Below are 21360 nucleotides of genomic sequence, written 5' to 3'. Positions count from 1 at the left end.
TTATGTTTCTTGGAATATCTGCACAGGTAATGTATTCTGTTACCTTTGAATACTGACTTGTTCAACTTAAAAATACATAATCACTATGCTCACAAAATTTTCCTACTTATAAAGATTTTATAGCTAAAAAATGTGTCAATTAGTGCAGAATTATTTATCTGACAGTTTTTCCAAACTTTTGTTAATCTAGAAATCATTTTATTGACTGACATTTGTTATGTGCATATGTTCTTATAGCAACTGCTTATCATCATCTCCCTCTCTCCTTTGACTAGCGTTTAATAAATCTTTCTCTTTTATAGGTAGTTTTATGTCACCACTACAATTTCAAGGCTGCTGGGAAGGAAAACTTAATAGATTGATTTTTTTAATTGCCTATTCTCGAGTTGACTGTAAAAGAGAAGCTAGTGCTTCCAGTTTTGATTAAAGGTTTTATTTTGGCAGTTTTGAAATACATACTGTTTTTCCACATTTATTGGTTTCTTATTTTACAATTTGATTTAGCTTAAATATAACTGAATGGGTCACTTGAACAAACTTATTCTTCAATAAAAACATACTTGGCCCTTTTTAAAGTAAAATGGAATCTGTTAAATAAACTTATAATGCTTTTAAGTATAAGTAAGGTCTCTTAAGTGCTCAGCACTGGAAAAGGGACTTTTTTTTAATTGGAAAAAATAAAGGTGTCACAGAGAATGAAACTTAATGAAGCAATAATGATTATCTTCTCTCATGACCAAAAATGGAAAATAATTTTTAATAACAATATAAGCAAAATGTCGATATTGAATCTGTAATATTCATGATAGTGGATTTTCTAAGCATTTATTATTCTAAAATATTTTCTAAATACTTTCATCCTTCAACTTTGCTAATGTGCAAATTAAAAAGTTACATCTAGCAAAGTAATTTTCTGCTACTTGAGCAATCTAGATGGTTCTGTTGTTATGTCGCTGGTATGTATAATTTTACTTTATTTTTAGTATTCGTCATTCAGTATTATTTTTCCTATATTAGAAAACATAAGACCAATGGTAGATTATATTTATTAGACTTCATTTACATGAGATGCTTATGGGTATGCCACTAACAATAGCATTGATATTTACCAAATATAATTAAGCATCAAATCCCGGATTTCTGAACCCTGATCTTTTCTTAATTCACTGAGATCCACATGCCCACTTAAAATTATTGGCCCAGATCTATAGAAATTATGAATAAATGTTATACAGAACTCAGACTTTAATGTCTAGGTATGCTTAGAATTTTATACAAGTTTCTTTATAATATGTATTTGAAAGCTTTTACCACTATAGAAAAAAAGAGAACTGTTTCCAAATCATGTGCGTGAGCTTTAATATCTGTGCCAGTGTGAAGAAGAATTGTCCTGTGTTGTCTTCATTCACAATGTCTCTGTATTTATAGCATCTATTTACCTAAATCTTATCTCCTTTTATAACTTGTTTCATTGCCTGTGGTTTTTGTCTGTGTTCTTTAACCTAATTTCTATAGATTTATGACTTGTAGCTTAAAGCAATTTTATATGGAGTTCAGATTTTGAAGAAAAAGACATCCTGCATTTTGCTGCCCTCCTGTGGACTATCCATTATATGCTACCTGCAATTGAGAACCTTTGCTTTGTCACATTCTTCATGAGAATTAGTGAAGATATTTGCTTTTAAAAAAAAAAGATACAATCTTAAAGTCCCAGTTTTTATAGCATTTTTAATATGCTACTAGTTAGCTTACCTCCATTTATTTCTGTAAGAAGAATCAAAACTGGTTAATTTATAATAATAAATAATTTCAGGTTTCAAAATCCTGAAATGCAGGTGCCTCTTGCAACAAAGCCAGATGTAACTCTCTGTATGTAATGTGTCTAAATGTTTACATTTCTTTACTTAAAGGGCTTTAATTATTTGGTTAACAAATAATCCTTTGACAGTTATCTATGTGATGAGGAGCAAGGGGATAAGAAAAGTCCCTTTTCTATGAATCTAGAAGCAAAGGTTATGATTTTCTCAAGTCACGGAGTCAGTCAGTGGTAGAGCCTAGACTGAAATCTGAGTCCCCTGCCTTCCAAGGCCAGTGTGGTTCCCATGCATACTTCTTTTGCTCCTAACAGGTCACAAACTATCCATCACTGCCATGTTAGAAAGAATTCATATTTGTATATTCTTGAAACATTTTATGAAAGTGGTATAATCACTGCACTTTTTTATGTCATCCCTCAAAAGAGATACATACATCCCTCTATAAAACACAGATCTGAACTAGATTATGGGGAGCTGTCATAATGAACCCTAAAAGCACCCCTAACATGGTCTCTCAATTTAGCATGTCACCTTGATCTCCGAAGTCTTCATCATCACAGGGCCACATAGCCCTAGATTTTACACGGAAGCTCTGGTGGCCATACTTGTAGTATTAGTTCAGTAGGTAATATTTCTCTTTGGGGTCCCCAGCATCTTGCTTTCATGAACAAAATGATTACCTTTGGTTTTCATAAGAACTTAGGACAGTAAGTCAGATTCTGATAACCAATGGTTTTACACTTTAGCCTGTGAAAGACACTGAATACATATGAATACTTCTTGGTTTTTAATATGAACTTTTTGTCCTGCACACAAGAATTTTTTTCTTTTGAGGAATGAGCCTGTTGGCTCCTGTCTAAGTTCTTTCTACAGCTATCCCCCAGTCATTGTAGATTGTTAACCTGGCCAAATGATATTTAAGAAAAGTGAAATTTGGTAGTAGATATAATCTTCTAAAGCAACAGAATATTCTTCTTTCAACCAAAGGAACTTGAGTGTGGCTTGCTCATTGATTCATTCATTCAGCTAATACCTACTCTATGTCAAGCACTATTATAGGAACTGGAAACCAAACAGAAAAAAACTCCAGGTCTCACGGAGCTACATTCTAGTAGAGGGAAACAGAGAGCAGACGATAAACATAATAAATAAATTATTTAGTATGTTAGAAGGTAAGTGCTATGGGGAAAAATAGACCAGGAGGGTTGGGGTGATATTTAAATTGGATTGTTAAGGGAAGCCCCATTGAGAAAGTGACATTTGAGCAAAGACTTGAAGGAGGTGAGGGGTTGGGCCGTGTGGACATACAGCATAAGAGCATTTCAGGCGGAGAGAATAGTCCTTGCAAAGGCTTCTACAGTGAACAGCAAGAAGACCTGTGTGATTGCAGTGAAGTAGGAGATGAGAGCAGAAATGAACGGGAGGAAGATAGAACCACATCTTCCGTGCCTTGCAGACCATTCTAATAATTTGGGCTTTTATTCTAAGAGAAAGGTGTATGGTTTGGAAGACTTTGAGCAGAGGAGAAAAATGATCTGATTTACATTTTAACAGGATTCCTCTGGCTGCTCTTTTGAAAATAGATTGTAGTGAGGTAAAGGCAGAAGCAGGAAGACCAGTTAGGATGGAAAAAAACAGGTGAAAGATAATATTGGCTTGGACCACTGAGGTGAGAGGGGAGAAAGTGAGGAGTGAGCATCGTGTTTGGGGTATATTTTTGAACGTAGAACCAGTAAGCCATTACTAGAAGGAATGTGGGAAATGAAAGAAAGAGAGGATGACTCCTAAATTTGAGACCTGAGCAACTTGGTGCTATTTAATGAGATGCTTAATAACCAGTGCTGCTATTTAATGAGATAACAAAGTCTGAGGAAGGAGCAGGTTTAGGGGGAAAACTAGTTTGGTTTTAGACACATTAAGTTTGAGTTGCCTGTTAAATGTTCAGTGGAGGTGTTAGGTAGTTAGTTGGGTATGTGAGTGTCATGATGGTCAGGGAAGAGGCCCCGGCTAGAGATAACAGTTTGTGAGCCATGGGCCTATGAATGGTGTTTAAATCACGAGTGTGGATGAAGTGACCTCAGTGATTAGTATAAAAAGGAAAGTAGTTCAATGATTAATTACTAGAACACTCCAGCCAACACTTAGTGGTTGGGAAGAAAAAAAACAGTAAAGGAGTAGCTAGTAAGACAGTAGGAAAACCAAGTATTTTGTCCCAGAAGCCAAGTGAAGAAAGTGTTTCAAGGAATGAACAGTTGTATCATCATTGTCGCACCACGTGGATATATCCTGAGAGGTTGAGTTGGATGAGGACAGAGAATAAACGATTGGATTTGGGAACATGGAGGCTGTTGGCGATCTTCTGGAAGCGTGTATGACGTGGATTGTGAAGGAGGTGAGGAACTGGAGATGACCAGTAACTCTTACAAGGAGTTTTGCTATAGTGAGGAGCAGAAAAATGGAGTGATAGTTGGAGGGGGTATGGGATTGAAGATATTTATTTTTGGTCTTGTTGTCCTTCTAAAAATAGAAAGTATTGCAGTATGTTTGCATAGGAATGATCCAATAAAGAGGGAGAAATTGAAGATGCAGCAAAGAGAGAAGATAATTGTAGATGCAAAATTCTTGAATAGGCAGGAGGGGATGGGATCCAAGGCACAAATGTAGGATAGGGATTGTCCTTAGGAGCAGGGACAATATATAGGTATAGATGTAGGAATGGTGGTGGGCCTTCTGATTGCTTCTCAGTGAAGTAAGAGGTGAATTGTCAGATGAGAGCGAAGGGGGCAGAGGGTGTTAGAGATAAGATAAGAGAGGGGCTGAAAACTATTGACTCAGAATGTGAATTGACTAGAGAGGTTTCTAACTTTGGTAACTGGGTAGATGTCAGTGTCATTAATTGAGAGGAAATATGGAAAAGAAATCATCTATGCATTGACATGGGGCTGAAGAATAAGTTCAGTGATAGACATGTTCATTTGGAGATGCCTCTGGTTCTCTCAGAGAGCATGTGCAGGATGAGAAGAAAAGGCCAAAAATGGAATCTTAGAAAATACTAGCATTTAAGGAGCTGAGCAAGTGAAAGAGTGAGTAAAGAGAGGTATTGGGAAAACCAAGAGGGAGCTAGGTCCTGAAGGTCAGAAGAACAGAGCGTTGGAGAAGGAAGAAGAAATCCATAGTAGTATGTCCATTATTGGTTCCCAAAGTATGGTACAGATATCACCAGAGGTGTGTAAGCTTTTAGGTGGTACTTAGATTAACGTTTTTTAATTTTAATATTATTGGTTTATTCTAATGCGCGTTGGAAAAAATATATATAACATCAAATCTATGATTTTTGAAAAGTGGTACTGATTTTCCCTTTTAACATAAATTAATGTAAGATTAAACAGTGAATCTATTTTTAAAAAATTACATAAATAATGCTACCAGTACCTGTGGGAAAATCAAAACAGTAGTTGGCAAATGAATAGTGTGGGAAGCTCTGGGTTTAACAGTGTAGAAAGTCATCAGCGACTTCATTTTATCAAAAGTATTTTCTGTACAGTAGGGAGATATCTACACTAAAACAACAAGAATAAATTTTAGGATAATAGAAGTATTAAAGTGAGCTCTTTGTATATGGTTTAATTACTTTTAGAGCCATTGACATAGTTTCTAAACCATAACTCATGTTTCATCCTGTCACTGAGTGACTAAAATAACTTAAAATAAAATAATGATACCAAGAATCATTCTTTAGGAAACATATTAATAATAATAGGACACAAATAAGGAAGACTATTAAAATTTTCACTTGTTAGAAACACGAAAAAGTAATTGTGTTTGAAATAAAAGAGTGGACAATTTGGGCAGGTGAATGAAGAAATGGGGCATTTATTGGGAGGGTGTTCTAAGCCCCAGCATGGAATTTACACAAAGTGGTTTGGCTCTGTTTCCCCGGGACTGTTGGAACTGAGTCACTGCAGACGTGGCTGTGATCCTCCAGGAGGACTGAGACCAAAGGCAGTAACTGAGCTGTGCCTTCAGACATTTCAGGAGCACTTCTTGAAGTCAGCTGGGGGGGACAGGTAGCACTGCAGCTTGTCACTGAGTTTTATAACATTTTTACTCATTAACCTAAAAATAAGAAGTTGCCAACTTACAGTCTCTCTGAATTACAGACTTAACACTTGAGGTGTGTGAATGGTCTTGGCCAGTGTTAGAGTTACCTTCTCAAGTCTCCAAAAGGGAGTCAGTTATATTTTTAAGATACTAAATTAAGTTTAGATCACAATTCTGTTTCCTTTCTGCTCTTTCTCTAGTATAGGGACACCCACTAGAAGGCATCGTTAATCATATTTTGTGAGCACTTATCTGCAAGTAGGGTTGGAAAGTTATATTCAGACATTTGTGTATAGGCTCCCTTCTACATCAGGAGCTTACTGTGATTGCCTACACTCGCATCACTAAGGACAGAGTGACTGTACACACCAACAAGAAAATATGAAGGATGAGCAAGTTGGGGTCTGTTTTTTCTAACCCCCATTAATCATCGAACAAGATATTTTTCATATGGTTTGTCGCCAAAGTTGTACATTAGTCTCCTCATGGGAGCTGAAGGGGGCTAACTTCTAACTTCCAGGTATAAATACTTTGTGTGTAGTCAGTAAGGCAAGTTCATTAGTTGCTGTCTTTTTAAATCTTCAGTTTCCATACATTGTTGCAGATGTTCTGGGAGATATTTCAGTTTATGTTATGTTAAGCTTTGCCATCTCATATAGCAAGCATTTGCATAACTCTTCCCCATTCAAAAAGATTATTCTAATTGGCAGAACTCACACACACACACACAATCCAGTCTACATTGTAGTGTGGATTCTTTTTTTAAAATATGTGCCAGAGAAAATTCTTAATGTGCGCTGTGAGCCAACTGGTTGAAATGAATTCCCAGTTTGGGAATTTTTGTTTAAAACAGTGAGCACCAAGTATTTAACCCCTTTGCAAATCGTTGAATGATCTCTACTCTGTTCCATGGCCTGGTGGAAATAAAGCAGTTGAGCCTGGCAGTCACTAGAGAAGAGCATTAGTGAGATTTAAAATACATGACTGAGGATACCTGGCATATATATGAGTGCTTGTGTGTGCTGGTTTGGGTTTTTCTCCCCCTTTTTTCTTCCAGTGTTATTTGTTATCACTAATAGTCGAATTTATTTCATACTAAACTAGTGTACTCTTTAACCAAGAAAATCTCAGTAATGTGTTACTTTTTCTTAACCACCAAAGTTCATTTAGTTATGATCTTGAAAATTCAGGAGAAATTTAAATCATATTTCATAGCTGTTCAAAAGAGCACAGCTTGGGATTTGTCCTGTTCTCTCGTTTAGTTGCTTTTTATAACAACAAACCTAGATTTGCCATTCAGAATTTGCCATCCTCAAAGCAGTTTAAACCTCTTTAGCTGTCAGGCGTTGCTTAATAAGCCAGTCAGATCACAAATATCCAAAGTGATGATTATAAAAAATAGCAAGCATATCAAATTCAGGAAAAAGAGCTGGTGGTCAATAGCGGCTGATAGCGTGCCTGGTGTTGATCAAGTCTTCCAATTCCTGCTTCACCATAATAAGACAGGCCGTATTTCCCTTGATGATGTGAAATATAGCTAGGGAATAATCTCACATGAACAAAATAATTAAACAATTCACCATCTCTCTCACGGTACCCTGGCTAAATCCGTAAATGTTAAAAATTGGGAGAGAGTAAGGTCCTGGAAGCCAAGCTATGTGCAAAGTGCCCACTGAGGTGAATGCCTCCAGGTGACTTTCATTTGGTGACGTAAAGCAAAAGGGAACAGTACGATAGCATCATTTACTTCTCTACGCTTTTCGTTTGATTTAGTGCATTGGCTATGTGTACTTAGGGGTAGGTAGGTATGCTCAAATCAGAGTGCCTGTTGTAATCCCATACGCCTGAAGTGGAGTCTGCAGTCAGGGAATTAAGGAACTTTGTCACTGAAATCCACAAGGCCCTGCTCAAAACGTTCTGTGGTAGAGGGACTTCAGTGGCCTTTTTTTTAAACCTTGGTTTAAATATCATACCTACTACCCGTACTAACTTCTAATGCTCTTTGTGTTCATATCTAAGTCCTATGAGTTATTATGAGGCTCAGGTCCTGATCAATTATGGAATAACTAGGATCTTGGGTTCTCATTTGAAGATATCCTTATAAATTACTTAATCTGCAGAGTATAAAGATCAAGTAGCCTTTGAGATTTCATTAGCCTCAGCCTTGTATTGTATCCTCATTCTAGGAAGAAAGGCAAGCCTGATATGCTTGACAAGTACTTCTGGTGGTAGCTCCCTTCCCCACTATGCATATCTCTGTGCCTCCATTTGTAGTTCGAGAAAGAGGACCAGAGTTAAAGTCTGTTGATTTTCCTACTAGGTTCCTTTTCTCAACATCAGCAAGTGACCACTCACTTGCAGCAGGAGAAGGGAGAAGCAAATGGTAAACCCTAAAGATTGTGGGTAACTAGGATGTCTAAGCCCCCACACACACCATGCCATCTATTTGTAGGCTTATTCTAAGTAGTAAGAATTAAGTGAAGCCGACTCACCGCAAGAGTGTGTAGTTGACTCAAATAGATGTGCTGAATTTAAGCTCACTGACCACGTAAGAACTTTAATATCATTCTGCCTTTTGCAGAGTCAATGGAAATTGTACTGAACCTTGATATATGACAATGACATTGTGGGTAGCCTGTTTTCTTTACTACATACATCCTGCTTTCCTGGTTCCATGTGTTCGCTTAAGTTGTTTTCTGTAGCTCCTCCTCATAACCCTGTCTCCCCCTCTCCCCAAAGTCCTAGTCTTACTCATCCTTCAGGGCCCCCAGTTCTGCCGTACGCCTTACCTGATCACTTAATTGTAAGTAATGTGTAACCAATCACTCTACCCATGCCTCTCCTTCAGCCTGTGACTTGCCATTATAATTATTTGTGTACATGACACAACTCTCCTACAAAACTTCTCTAGCTCCTTGAGAGCAGGGACCAATCCTTTTTTCATCTTCATAGCCTAGCCTACCGTGTATTCTGCACCTTTCTCCCAATGTTCAGCACATAGAATGTCCTTAAATGGCAAATTAGCTGATGATATTTCAAGTATGAGCTACTGAGAATACCTAGTAATAAAGAGTCATTAACTTGTATCCGCCCACTGTTTACCCAGAATGCTTTATGCAGAACCCACTCAGCATACATATATAGATACAGATCTTCTTCTAAGGTCTGCAGCTCCCACGCCATAGGAGGGAGAAGAGAAAAGGAGTAAATTGTCTCGCTTGTCCACTAGAATCTGGCACATCTAGTAGGTAGCCTGTATTCTCCCACCTCCTGTCGTACTGTTTTTAATGAAAGTTACAAACAAATGTCCTTGTTAACCCTCACTGAAAAATTAACATTTATGGGTAAATCAGTAAGTCTGAGAAAATCTGTTAAATTTGTTTCCCCAGCATTCTTACTTGAAGCAAATTTTTCCCTAGGCTGAAGTAAGCCAGAGATTTAAATTATAAAATAAATTTGTAATTAAATTTAATAACAATAATAACAGCTAAAGCAGTTAATTTTCTTTTTTTATTTTTTCTCAATATAGCTTCTGCATGGGAAAATCTTTCATAGTAAACTTCCAGTGAATGTTTAAATTCCCTTGTTTAGAGAGCTAATCTGATCTTTCACAGTTCTAGAGGAAGTTATAGCTGCTGAGGGCTTGGGTTCCGTCACTGGAGTCGTTTCTTCCACAGCCTGTATGTCACGGTGTCTGTGTCTGTGTCTCAACTGACGCTGACTTTGCTCCCTCCACTTTAGTCACTTAAGGCCACATGGCAAGACAAAGAGACCAGATTTACGGCTAGTTCTCCCTTTTCTTCTTCTAAAAGGAGGCAGGAAGTCTAGGTCTACAGAAACCAGTGCAGCTCTGAATTCTTGGGCAAAGCAGATTCCCCTACCATGCATGAACAGTCTTCTCCAGGATAGAATTTAACTCCAAAATATGTAGTAAAAGGGAGACACACACACACACACACACACACACTCTCTCTTACACTTGTATTTGAGGTCACATTTTTTTAAATTCATGTGATTCATTCACCTCACCAGGAGGGAATGCCTTTATAATCCTGAGATTGCTGATTTCAAGTCCTTAATATGGTCTGTTTTCCATCTGGCACTGCACTTTTAAGGTCAGTCAGTACATAACCATTACTTGGAAACCTCCTGCAAAGAATTTCATTAATCAGTAATTGCTGAATGAGAACATGTCTAAGGAGAATTACTTCTGTTGAAATGATTTCTCTTGTCTTTCCTAAGGAGAGGGCAGCACAGAGCAAAGGGGGTGAGGCAGCTTCATTTTTCTCTCAGGTACAGTCACCAGCAACCTAGGTTTCACCCAAATCAGGGGGTTCTGTATGCTTATGTTGACAGTGGTTTCATTAATGGCGTTTCCCAAGAATCCTCTGACAGGAGGACAGTAGTTTATCTCTCCATTTCAGATAAAGAACCTAGACAGAGAAGTAAATTGATTTGCCCAAGTTCATATGGCAAGCCTGCAGCTAAGGCAAGATTTGAATTCATACTATGGAATGTTCCTCTTGGAATGAGGTCTGCAGTACTCTGTGACTCTGTGTGGTACCAAGCCTCACATGCCACCCACAGTTAAAGTTTCCTGGTAATATTTTAAAGTAATTTTGCATAGCAGTGGTGAGCAACTGAAAGATATACTTTTGGTCACTTCATGATGTATTTTACTACCTTTTTCTAAAGGACAGATTATTTTACTAGAGAAATAAATACCATGAAATGATGAGGTAGCTTAAATTATAATAAAATAAAACATTCACAATGTGTTTCTAGGTTATCTGTTTACAAAAGAACAAACAAAATTGGTTTTATGGCTGCATAATTTGAGTGCAGTTGGAGTATGGTATAATCCTATTAGAACAAGGATATTAAGAATATCTTTAGAACATTCCACTGTTCACAAGACCATTTTTATAACATCTGTTACTTTGCTTTCAGCAACGTAAAACTCAATTTTGAATTTTAGTTCCCATTATAAATCAGTTTAATTATTATTTGTATCTTAGAAATTCATTATATAGTAGGTAGTAAAGGAGTATTACACTTATTTGTTGTATGAAAAAAAGAGTATGTTAGAGGGAGAAAGATTTGAGGGGAACACTGGAGCAAAAGTAACAACCTAATGAGTCATTGGGCTGTGAAGAGGTAAGTGTCGATTTAACATGGTATCTGTAGTCTGTTTTCATGTTGTAAGGCAGTAAATTCACACTCTCTACTAAAAATGTCCTTTAGAGAGCACAGAGGAGACTGTGAGGCTAATTTCTAAATTTACTAAATATTTTAGGATTTAGATAGGCTAAGCCGTTGAATCTGAATTAATTGCTTTTTTCTTCTTGAAGACTGGTGAAAATGAACTCTATACTGCTTCCAGCATCTCTCACGTACACACTGGGAGTTGAAATCAGGCAAATACTCTGATTTCTTGTAAGAGCCAGTTGCTCATACTAAAGATTCTGAGTTGGCTATAGCTAAAAGGCCTTGTTAAAAGAGATTGTGTTGGGGTAATAATAATAATAATAATAGCAACTTACCATGTATTAGGCAATGGTCTAGCTCTTTACCTTTAATCTCAACAACACAATGAAGTGGGTACTGTTATTAAACTCAATTTGCAGTTAAAGAAACTGATTCACAAAGAGGTTACAAGTAACTTGCCCTGCTTTACACAGCTAGAAAGTAGTAGAAGCAGGATTGGAACTCAGTGTGGCTCAAGGCTGTGCTCTCATCCACTGCGCTCTAGTGCTAAAAGAACTACATGAACTTGGCATTAGTTTTACTTGCCTAGCTTTAGTTACTTGGCTCCTACAAAGTCCTAATACCCCTCAATTTATTTGTGGCATTTCTTTATTGTAACTAACCCTAAAGGGTCCTCAGGTCCCCAACCAGGAATCTCTTACCAATTTATGAGATTCAGAAGGTAAGAATTCTTTTTAACAAGTAAGTGGTTACCCACCTCTAGTTAGAAAATGGAAAATATTCTTCTAGGACCTTTGTAAACAGAAATAATGAGAAGAGAGGAGATTCCCTAACCTTTGTAATGATAGGAGTTCCTGAGAACTTAGTGTACTCAGAAAACCTGTTTAGCCACAGGATAAATTGTACTTTTATCCTTTAGGAGACTTATGCTTTGATGAGGTATATTAAATATTTAGTTGTTTTCCAGAACACCCTTGTAGGATAGGTTAATATTAATAACCCAATTTATGCAGGCAATACTCTAAGCACAGAAAAGGATGTTGATGTGTCTGAGATCTCATAGCAGTTCTAGAGTCAGAAATACCCTTCTTGGAGTTTTATGCTTAGTTGGTGTATTGCCTCGTAGTGTTTTACTTCTAAGAAAATCCAAACTGACGGGATCTGAATTAGATGCTAAATGCTTTGGAAGCAAGTACAGAGCATAAAGCACAGAAAAGTGTTTCCATTTTCACCTGGGACCTTGTTATCTGTAAAGCATTTCATTTAAATCATGCAGTTCCTTAAAAAAAAAAGTCATACCTCTCAAGGTTAGTCGAAGCCATAGAATCTTCTCATTTTTGCATCAGCAAAAAATAATAGTCACATGCATGGAAGATGACTTGTTACTTTTGAGGTGTCTTTCCATTTTCCCTTCTCCAACATCTTCTTGTGTTTCTTTAATGAGAACATCAACTCCACCTCTGCTGGGAAAACAAGCAATATTTTTCCATGTAGGCAACTCTTTTTAGTTCCCCTGTAAGCTGAAGTAGACCTGTCCTATAGTCCAAAGAACAGAAACTTTCGTTCTTTCTGAAATGCTTCAGTTCTTCCTCAGACAACTGGAAGAAGTAATTTAAAAATTAGGCAATCTGACTTTCTATTATTAGCCTCAATACTTATGTAAATCATACCACAACTCTAAACCAGTTTTTTTAACTGTCAGTGTAAGAAAATTAATATTAGCAATTTTAATCCAAAAGCATTTGGTCTTTATTTGATCATTTTGATTCTGTTTACTTCCAAGAAATATCCAAACATAAACTTCTTATTCTTCCTTTTATTTTCCCAGTTCTCCCTGGTCCCTTCTTCTGCCCTCTCTCTCAGAGATGTTGGCCCCAATTTCCTGAGTTGGAGGACAAGACATTCTTAGAATGCACAAGGCTTACTTCAAGAAGGTGTCTGGGTTTAAGGTCACACAGGAGGACTAATTTTAGCTTCGGGATCTTATGCACATCATATCTTATAAATTACCTATAAAGCATTTTTTAATATTGCAGACATTTAAAAAGATGAAACCAATTAAATTTTTATAATGGGGAGAGCGTGGGGGAGAAAAATAAGAGATGCAAAGGTTGGAGGAGGAAATTAACTGCAGAAAACACAGCTAGAATTTCGCTGGGTTCCAGTGTTAAAGGTTTGTCCTTGGCTTTGGTAACATTGAGTTTTACTCAACCTGTGTCAAGGTGAAAAGTGCTTTGGACGCAAATTCACCAAAGCTGAAGTCAGAGAATATTCACTGGGGATAACATGTTTTAAAATTATCAGCATTGTTGTCATCATTACTTCCTCTCTGCTTTTAATAGTCATGCTTATTTATATCCCAATTAAGAATTGTCTCTGGGAAGTGCGATGTTCTTCATAGTAAATTGGGTGTGCAGAGTTGTTGGTTATCATCGCTCTGTTTTATTTTAGTGCTCTTGGGCTTAGTTTCCGCATGCTTACCTGCACATACTAGATGGTGAAGACACAAGTGGAGGCAAATCAACAACCATTGTCCTCTCACAGGAGAATCTGGAGAAAGTGACTACCATTGCTCATCCCACACACATGCATACCCCACACCTTCCATCACTATCAAATTGTACTCCTCATTGCCTCCCAAACCCACATGAGAACTCTGTTCTGTTGCTTTGCTCAACACATTCTTCCTCCCTGCCTAGAAAGCTGCCTTCTCTGCTTATTCTGCTAAAGAGGTAGCATTGACTAGTGGAAAGCCATGCTTTGCAGTAAGATAGACCTGATTCAAATCCAGGATCTACCACTTACTTACAGTTTGACTTTAGGCAAGTTACTTCATTTCACTGAGAATCAGTTTCTTTTTCTGTAAAATGAAGATTAATAATACTTCATGAGTTTTTTTTTGAGGGTTAAGTAGAAGAAAAAATACAAAGTACACAATAAATACTGGCTCCCTTCCTAGTAGTTTCCCCTTTTTAAGTCCTACCTATTCTTCAAAATTCAAGTTCTGTGTGCTCAAAGCTTATTCTCTGAAGCACTTACTTGGCCCAGCATGCTACCTCATTATTGTTTGTTGTCTTGTATTTACTGTCTCCCCAAGTTGTTTGTAAGTTTTTTGAGAGCTGAAACTCTTGAAACAAAGAATCCTCAGATTCTGATGTAGCCTTGTTGAATATGGTAGCCTCAGATGTGGAATAGTGTAGAATTGGGAAATGGAAAGTGACTCCCTAAGGGTGTGGTTCCCTTACTCTAAACTCAGTAAGTTGGAAAAAATTGGAGTTCATTGTTTTCTTGGCATCATAAGAGAAATGGCCTGAGAAGGGCTTTCTTAAATAATGGAATCTAAAAGTGAGTCATCAAATCCAGAAAGAGACTTCTTGTATTTCCATTGCTGCAGAGAGAGCTTGATTGGGTGCATACATCTCTTTGAAATAATCTTCTTTCAAAAATAAACTCTTAGAGTATGTTTGAATATTCTGGTAAAGGAGAGAACTTACTTATACCCAAAGAATTGTCCTCTAGTAGGGAAGTGGTGGGCTTCCACTGAACATGCGTCTTCAGTGGCAATGCACATGAAACATAAGAGAGGAAGAGGACACCTGTTCAGCTAGCTAGGTCACTGCCACATCAGACACAACAGCCTAAGACCAGATTCCCCTGACCATCAGGTGGAGCTGGATAGTGGCCCTTTATCCATATTAACACACAGTCCCTAACAGGGTCAAAGCTCTAAGACTCACTGGCAAAATTGTAGTAGACGTCAGGTTCACTCTTCATTTCAGAAAGTATCCGAGAGTACTATGATTACATTCAAGATCTGACATTTTATGCTTGGGTAAATCTTTATCTACATGACTAGAACTTGTTTTCCAAAAGAAAAATAGGCACCTTTGTGATATTGTAGTCTTAAATGTGGATTCTCTGCCACTATCATCCCCTTTAGTCCTTGGTGTTTAATTTATAATCCCTTACCTTTGGGTATATCTTTCATTTTAAGCTATGATGCAAGAATGGTATATTTCTCTGTTATAATTCATCTCTCTCCAGACTTATTGAGGCACTAGTCTGTCATTTCTCACCTTTGAAAGGCAAATAGAAGGAAAATTTCTTTTTTATGATATTTTTGACTTTCAAAGAAGTGTTTCACAGTCATTCGTTATGAATGGGAATGAGATCTTGGGACTTGATCTTTGTTGTTATAATTTTTTCCCCAAGTACTTTGTTCTTACAATAGCCTAGCAGGTGAAACTTGAACTTCAGTGCAAAATCTTGAATCACAATAATGATCTGGCTTTGGGCACTCCAGCTTACTGACTTTTTTGTGTTCTGCTGGAGAAAAACTGACACTATCACCTTTTTGCCCTCCTTGATATTTGAGGACCTTGAACTATGGGACTACACAAGAGAGATGTTTCTAATGTGCTCTATCTGTGTCTCTTGTCATTGAGGTAATTGTCATGAGAAAACTCTGGACAACAGCCATGACAAACAGAAATATTTTGACAACTCACAGTCACTGGATGCTGCTGAAGAAGAGCCCTCTGAGACAGGAACAGAGGAGGACCCTGTACTCTCTGTTGAGAATTCAGGGAGGGACTCAGATGCCCTTAGACTTGAAAGTAAGTTGATTTGACCTGAGCTGTGCTTCTGGGGTAAAATCAACTCTCAAGCTTTAAGCTTAGGCTTTTCTCTATGCTCAAGAGTTTGTTTGCTTCTTTTAACAGTCACACATTGCATTGTAGAATCATGAGGGTGACCCTCAGATGGGGAGGCAGAAGACAAGCTATAATGTGAAAATGCTGGTCACACTTCTTTCTTTTTTCTCCACCTCAGCATCTTCTTTTGCTAGAACAAATTTGAATCATTTATGTACCAGTCTTTCTTCTTAATGTCATTAGTCTATTGAGTAAGTCATTGAAAGGAAAATAAGTTGTATTTACACTAACCCCAAAAAATTTAAAGATTTGGAATAATGGGCATACCTACCAGGACTTCTCCTAAAACTCCATTTTATGACCACATTTTGAGCTGTGCTATACTGAACAGTTCTTAAGATTATCAGTCAATTCATAATTGCCAAAATGAATGACTTCTTTTTGGTACTCATCCTATTAGCACTTCACTGCATGTGGAACTGTGCACAACTCCCCAGTTCTTGAAATGCTCTCACATGTCCTTCTCCTCTTGGCTTCTCGGATATCCCTTGCTCTTGGCTCTCATCCTATCCTCAGAGCATCTTTTTCAATTTCCTTCTCTTATTCTTTACTTTGCCCCTTCTTTGTTGGGTTACCGACGATCTTAACCTTGGTCTTCTTGTCTTATCCCTCTGTGTGTTATCTCGTGATGTTTTAGATACTTTTGAGTATACCAATGACTCCAAATTGGTATTTTCAGCAAAGATATTCTCTACAACTCCAGATCTTATTTCCGCTGTTTTAGTGGTCTCTTTATCTGGATGTGCCATAGGCATTTCAAATTTAACATATCCAAAATTGAACTTGTCATTTTCACCCTATTTCCTGAACTGCTTCTAATTCCTATATTCCTGCTCTCTATTAATGGCATCACAATTCACCCAGTCACCACTATATCCAATTAATCCCTAAGACCTGTTGAATCTGTCATCTCTGCATCTGTTCCTTCTGCCACTGCCTGAATTCAGATTTTGTTTCTGCCTGGGCTATTGCAGTAGCCTCATAATTGGATCCCCTATATCTAATCTTTTACCTCAGTTTATGTGTGGTAAGTGTGTCTGTGGTGGGGGGAGAGATAATACCTGTAATTGGTACAAAATGTAAAAAGCAAAAGCAACCTCTGTTAGCAATTTCTTGTGTGTCCAAGGAGTTGTTTCTAAAATCAAATCTGATCAGGTAAGTTGCCTACATTCAAATTTTTCAATGGCTGTTACCCATAGGAGAGTCCGAATGTCTTAGTGTAGGGTGTGAGGCAGTTTGGCCCTCGATTCTGTCTCCAACTGTACCATCTCCTAGTAGTCTGCCTAGCAGGGAGTACCAACCCTTCACCATTTCCCTCACATACCATGCTGTTTTGAACCTCCATGTTTTTGCACAGGCTGGGAATGGCCCCTGTGTGCTCTTTGCTTTATATGGACAACTCCCGTACATCTCCAAGATCCAGCTCAAATGTCACCTCCTCTGTGAAACCTTCACAAAGGCCTCCAAGCATTTTGTTGTTCCATTTGCTGTCTTGTTCCTGCTTTTTGTCAAGGCACATTTCGTGCAGTATTAATGGCTCGTATGTCTTGTCTCCCATCAGACTATGAGCTTCTTATACATCATGTCCTATATAACTTTATATTCCTGTGTACAGTAAACATTTGTTAAAGTAGTGAAATGTGGCATTTGTCTTCCTCTGTAGGTTGGATTAACATATTTAGCAATTACAGAATCTTGTGTTTCCTTCTAAGTGATATTGTATATAAAAAACGATGTCTAAGAGAAGCGAGCTAGACCTCCAAAGGGAAGTTGTGACCTTCACCTTTGCAGTTTGAGAAAATTAGCTTCATCAGTTCTACCAGAAATGTCTGGGCTTTAAGGAAACTAATTCCCATTTACAAACTCAAAAGAGATCAATTCTTAAACTAGACAGCCAGTTTGTTCATCTACAATGGGGCCCCTCCTTTCTGGTACCTGGTAGCCTCATGTCTCTGTCTGGCATCAAGGTGCCCACACAACCAACTGGACATCATGAAGTCGCTTGATAAACCCAGAATCCACTCAAATGGAACTGAGTAATGTTAAGGGGTATTTTATTCAGTTTCTAGAAACTATCGCTATTCCAATACAGTCTAACTCCCTAGTGACCAGAATACTCATGACAACCAAATTAGAGTCTTTTTTCCTAGGACAATTCGGAATAAAACCTAACCAAATTCCTGCTCTTTGTCTCCTGTTTTCTGAGTACCTCATTCCTCGAAACAGATTATAACCTATTGCTTAAAGTTTCTTTAGTTCCGTGTTCCCCGTGTGGCTCCATTCCATCCCCACGCTGGGGATACAGTATAGTTGCCCTGGCTGAGACTGGGGCTTTTCCAGGTCCATTCAACATCATGCAAACTATTTCTTACGATTGATTCCTTTTCAGATTGCTAATTTAACCCGTATTATGATGATGACTTAACTAGGTGTACTCTCAGGTACTCAGTATTCTTTACCACATGTCTAAACTCAGGGAGTACCTTCTTCTTTTCCCTAGACACGGATAACATGTCCACTCAGACTACAGCCATGGTATAGGTTAGCATGTTCATACCAGCAGGCTTGCTGTAGTGTGGTTATCAGAGTTAGAAAAACTCCATTTTTTAATACAAATAGTGTGTTAGAATAAAAGCCAAGTATAGACATTAAAGGAGTTTTGAAAACTCTACTTATGAAGGAAAATTTAAAGAAATACAAAAAGTTAAGCTCTCTCCAGTAACCATAAACTATTTGATAATCACTACCTTTTGTGGTACTTTGTAATTTACAAAGTATTATGAATTATGTATTAACCGTGTGAAATAGATATTATTATTAAGCCAATCTTATAGATGAGAAAATTGAGACTCAGAGAAGTTAGGTACCTTGCCTAAGTTTCTTCAGTAGGTGGCATAACTAAAACTCATCCTCAGGCCTCCTAATTCTATATACTGTGTCGTTTGCCTGTGGTTCTCAAAAATAGAGGTTTGATGGATTAGAGCTTCATTTTTTTAATTCAGAAAGTCATTTTTAAAGAAAACGAGCATCTTCTATTTCCATTATTTTATAAAGCAAAGAACATTTTAATGTCAAAAAAGTACAAAGGCAATCTCAGAATAAAGGTCAGCCTCTCCCCGAAATGGACAGTTGGCAACCTTACACCAAGAAATGTGTGTCTGGACATAAATGTCTGTGTATGTGTGTGATAACTTTATACGCACGTCCTGTTTTTGTTTCTCATTCTGCTAAGGATTGGGGAAAATTTCATCACTGATTAGCATTTGAAAACCACTGCTTTAACACCTCCTCATCTAGTACAGAATTCCTTCCAGGTAAACCTTGACTATGGAAGGAAGAGCATAGGTTTTGTAGTCGGAGATATAGTTACTGTGTCCAGGCTCCACCACCTACTAGTTGTTAAATCTTGGGCGAATTACTTAATTTTGCTAAGCCCTCTTTACCTCATTAATTTAAAAATAAACAAGCAAAATGCCTCAGTGGTTTTGAGTATTTAAATGAAATAACTTAGGGAAGCATTTTAGTGCCTGGTACACAGTTGGAACTCAGTAAATGTTGACTTGTACAAACACAGGCATGACTACTGCTTCTGGACTTGGAGGCTGCTTGTGAGCCAAAGTCCTCACAAGTACTTGCACATAGTATCTGCTCAACTGAAGGGACCCCTGCATATTTGCACGAGAGATGTGACAGGAAAGATTCCTTGTTTGCTTTCTCGCTTTTCTTCTTGGAATTCTCTGTTTTCTCTTGCTATACTGACCCAACTAGAGGAAGGAGGAGCACCACTGATGCAAATGAAAACTCATGATGGTTGTTTTCTTTTCAGAAGTGAATCATTTCCCTACCTTCCTTAGTCTGAGTGATTTAATCTAAGCCTTTGTGCTTTCTGATTACTGGCTTGAAATTGTATGCCATTGTTTATGCATTAAATCTTAAACAAGTCCACAGCTTTATTCTTCAGAATCAGATCACTGCCTTTTAAAGAGGACAGTAGAACTCAAGACAGAATTGCCCAAAGTCCTATGGTGATAGAGTCCCAATTTGAAGCCAAGTTTGTCTAATTCCTAGTATGCTCTTTATTTTTTGAAACAGTGGGACATATTCCTGTTATGGTATTATTCTTAAAGGTAGAATGTGTCCTGCTTGCTTTCAGAAACCACAGACTAGTATTCAAACCTGTTGATGTTAATCATATAAGACTTTCTGGAGGAGATTTTTGAGTCATATTTTAAAGGAAGGACTTTCTTTGGCTGGTCATTGCTTTGAATGTGTGATCTTTACCTTTGTATATTGTCAGTATTTAGTTTTGAATGTAGCACTTAACTTCTCATCTTGAAATCTCTCTTCCAAGGTTATTAATACTGCTTCTTATCAACTACAGTCGCCTTCTTTTAATCACCTTCCGCTGTTCCACTCCCTCTCAGTCATGTCCCCAGCAGGTCATTGTCTGGCCTCTGCTTCTGCTGCATCGGAGGCCCAGTCTGTCCCTGGCTAGTCCGTTCCATTTTCTGACCATTCAAAAGTCTTTCCTACTACTGAGCTAAGATATGACTTCTCATTTCTAGTTCTAGCCTCTAAGGCTAACCAAGTCAGTCTTGCCTCTCATTAATATCACTTTTCCTTAGATATTTGAAGATGATTATTGTTCTTGCCTACCTCACCCCCCATGTTTTCGCTTTCTTCAGCTAAATGTCCTCATTTCCTTGAACAACTCCTCTTCTGTTATGGCTTCTAGTCCCTTCACCAGCCTTGAAGTAATCTCTGGAATTTTTAAAAATCTTTTTAGCAAAATATTTTTCAAGCCTGATTTTTTTGGTGCAGTATATCAGTTACTCTTTCTGTGGGGTCAGGTGCTTTGAAAATCTCTTAAACTGAGGTGCCCAGACTTAACCGTGACTCTCCAGGTGTGTCTGGAACACTGCAAATTTGTACTGGACTTCTTTTTTCTTCTTCTTCTTCTTCTTTCTCTCTTTTTCTTTTTTTCCTTTTTATAATCGGGACTACATACGCTTCTCTCCATCTCTTAGCACTTTTCCTTTCCCTGTGATTCTTGCCAGGTTACCTAACATGGCCCAGACTCAACTGTAAGTTTTCCCAGTACCCTGGGATAGGATTCATCCAAGTGAAAAAACATGAACTCATAAGCCTTGCTGTGGGTGCTCATGGTCTCTTCACTTCACGATATTTATTCTCCTTTTTCCGGTGTGAAAATGGTACATGTCAAAGAGGATAAAGGAAAAAATAGAGATATGGGTCGCAGTCTCTCTGTTTTCAGTTTATATCGTACCATCTGTCCCACAAGCAGCAAGCCTAATGTTTTCTTTTTCTTCTTGTTTCAAGCATAGTTTAAAAATCTTCTGAGATTCCTCTACAGTCCAGACGTTTCACCAAACCTGAATTCTGTATTTCTAGCTGCTTATTAGAAAATGTCTGGAGATACGTCCCTCTGTCCATTCTAGTCTAGACCAGGAGCTCCGTGGTTGTTATATTCCGAGCCTCAGCACATTGTGAGGCACACAACT

The 21360-nt window shown here is 37.8% G+C and overlaps 1 protein-coding gene across 5 annotated transcripts in view; it reads left to right on the top strand.

The window, feature by feature from the left end:
* Positions 1–21360, top strand: part of TTC17 (tetratricopeptide repeat domain 17) — a 117144-nt gene that overhangs the window by 53274 nt on the left and 42510 nt on the right. For 4 of the 5 annotated variants that reach the window (XM_004436881.3, XM_087423111.1, XM_087423113.1 and 1 more), the window contains exon 17: positions 15572–15742. The exons of the other annotated variant lie outside the window; for it this stretch is intronic. In XM_004436881.3, coding sequence (XP_004436938.1) covers positions 15572–15742 — 171 coding nt within the window. The remainder of the gene's footprint in view (positions 1–15571; positions 15743–21360) is intronic. 5 annotated transcript variants of the gene reach the window in all.

Source organism: Ceratotherium simum, chromosome 34 (assembly GCF_057802395.1).
Source record: "Ceratotherium simum simum isolate JZ-2026a chromosome 34, ASM5780239v1, whole genome shotgun sequence".
Classification (NCBI taxonomy): Eukaryota; Metazoa; Chordata; class Mammalia; order Perissodactyla; family Rhinocerotidae; genus Ceratotherium; species Ceratotherium simum.
Note: the sequence above shows the minus strand (reverse complement) of the source record. Positions and strands in the feature narration are given on the sequence as shown.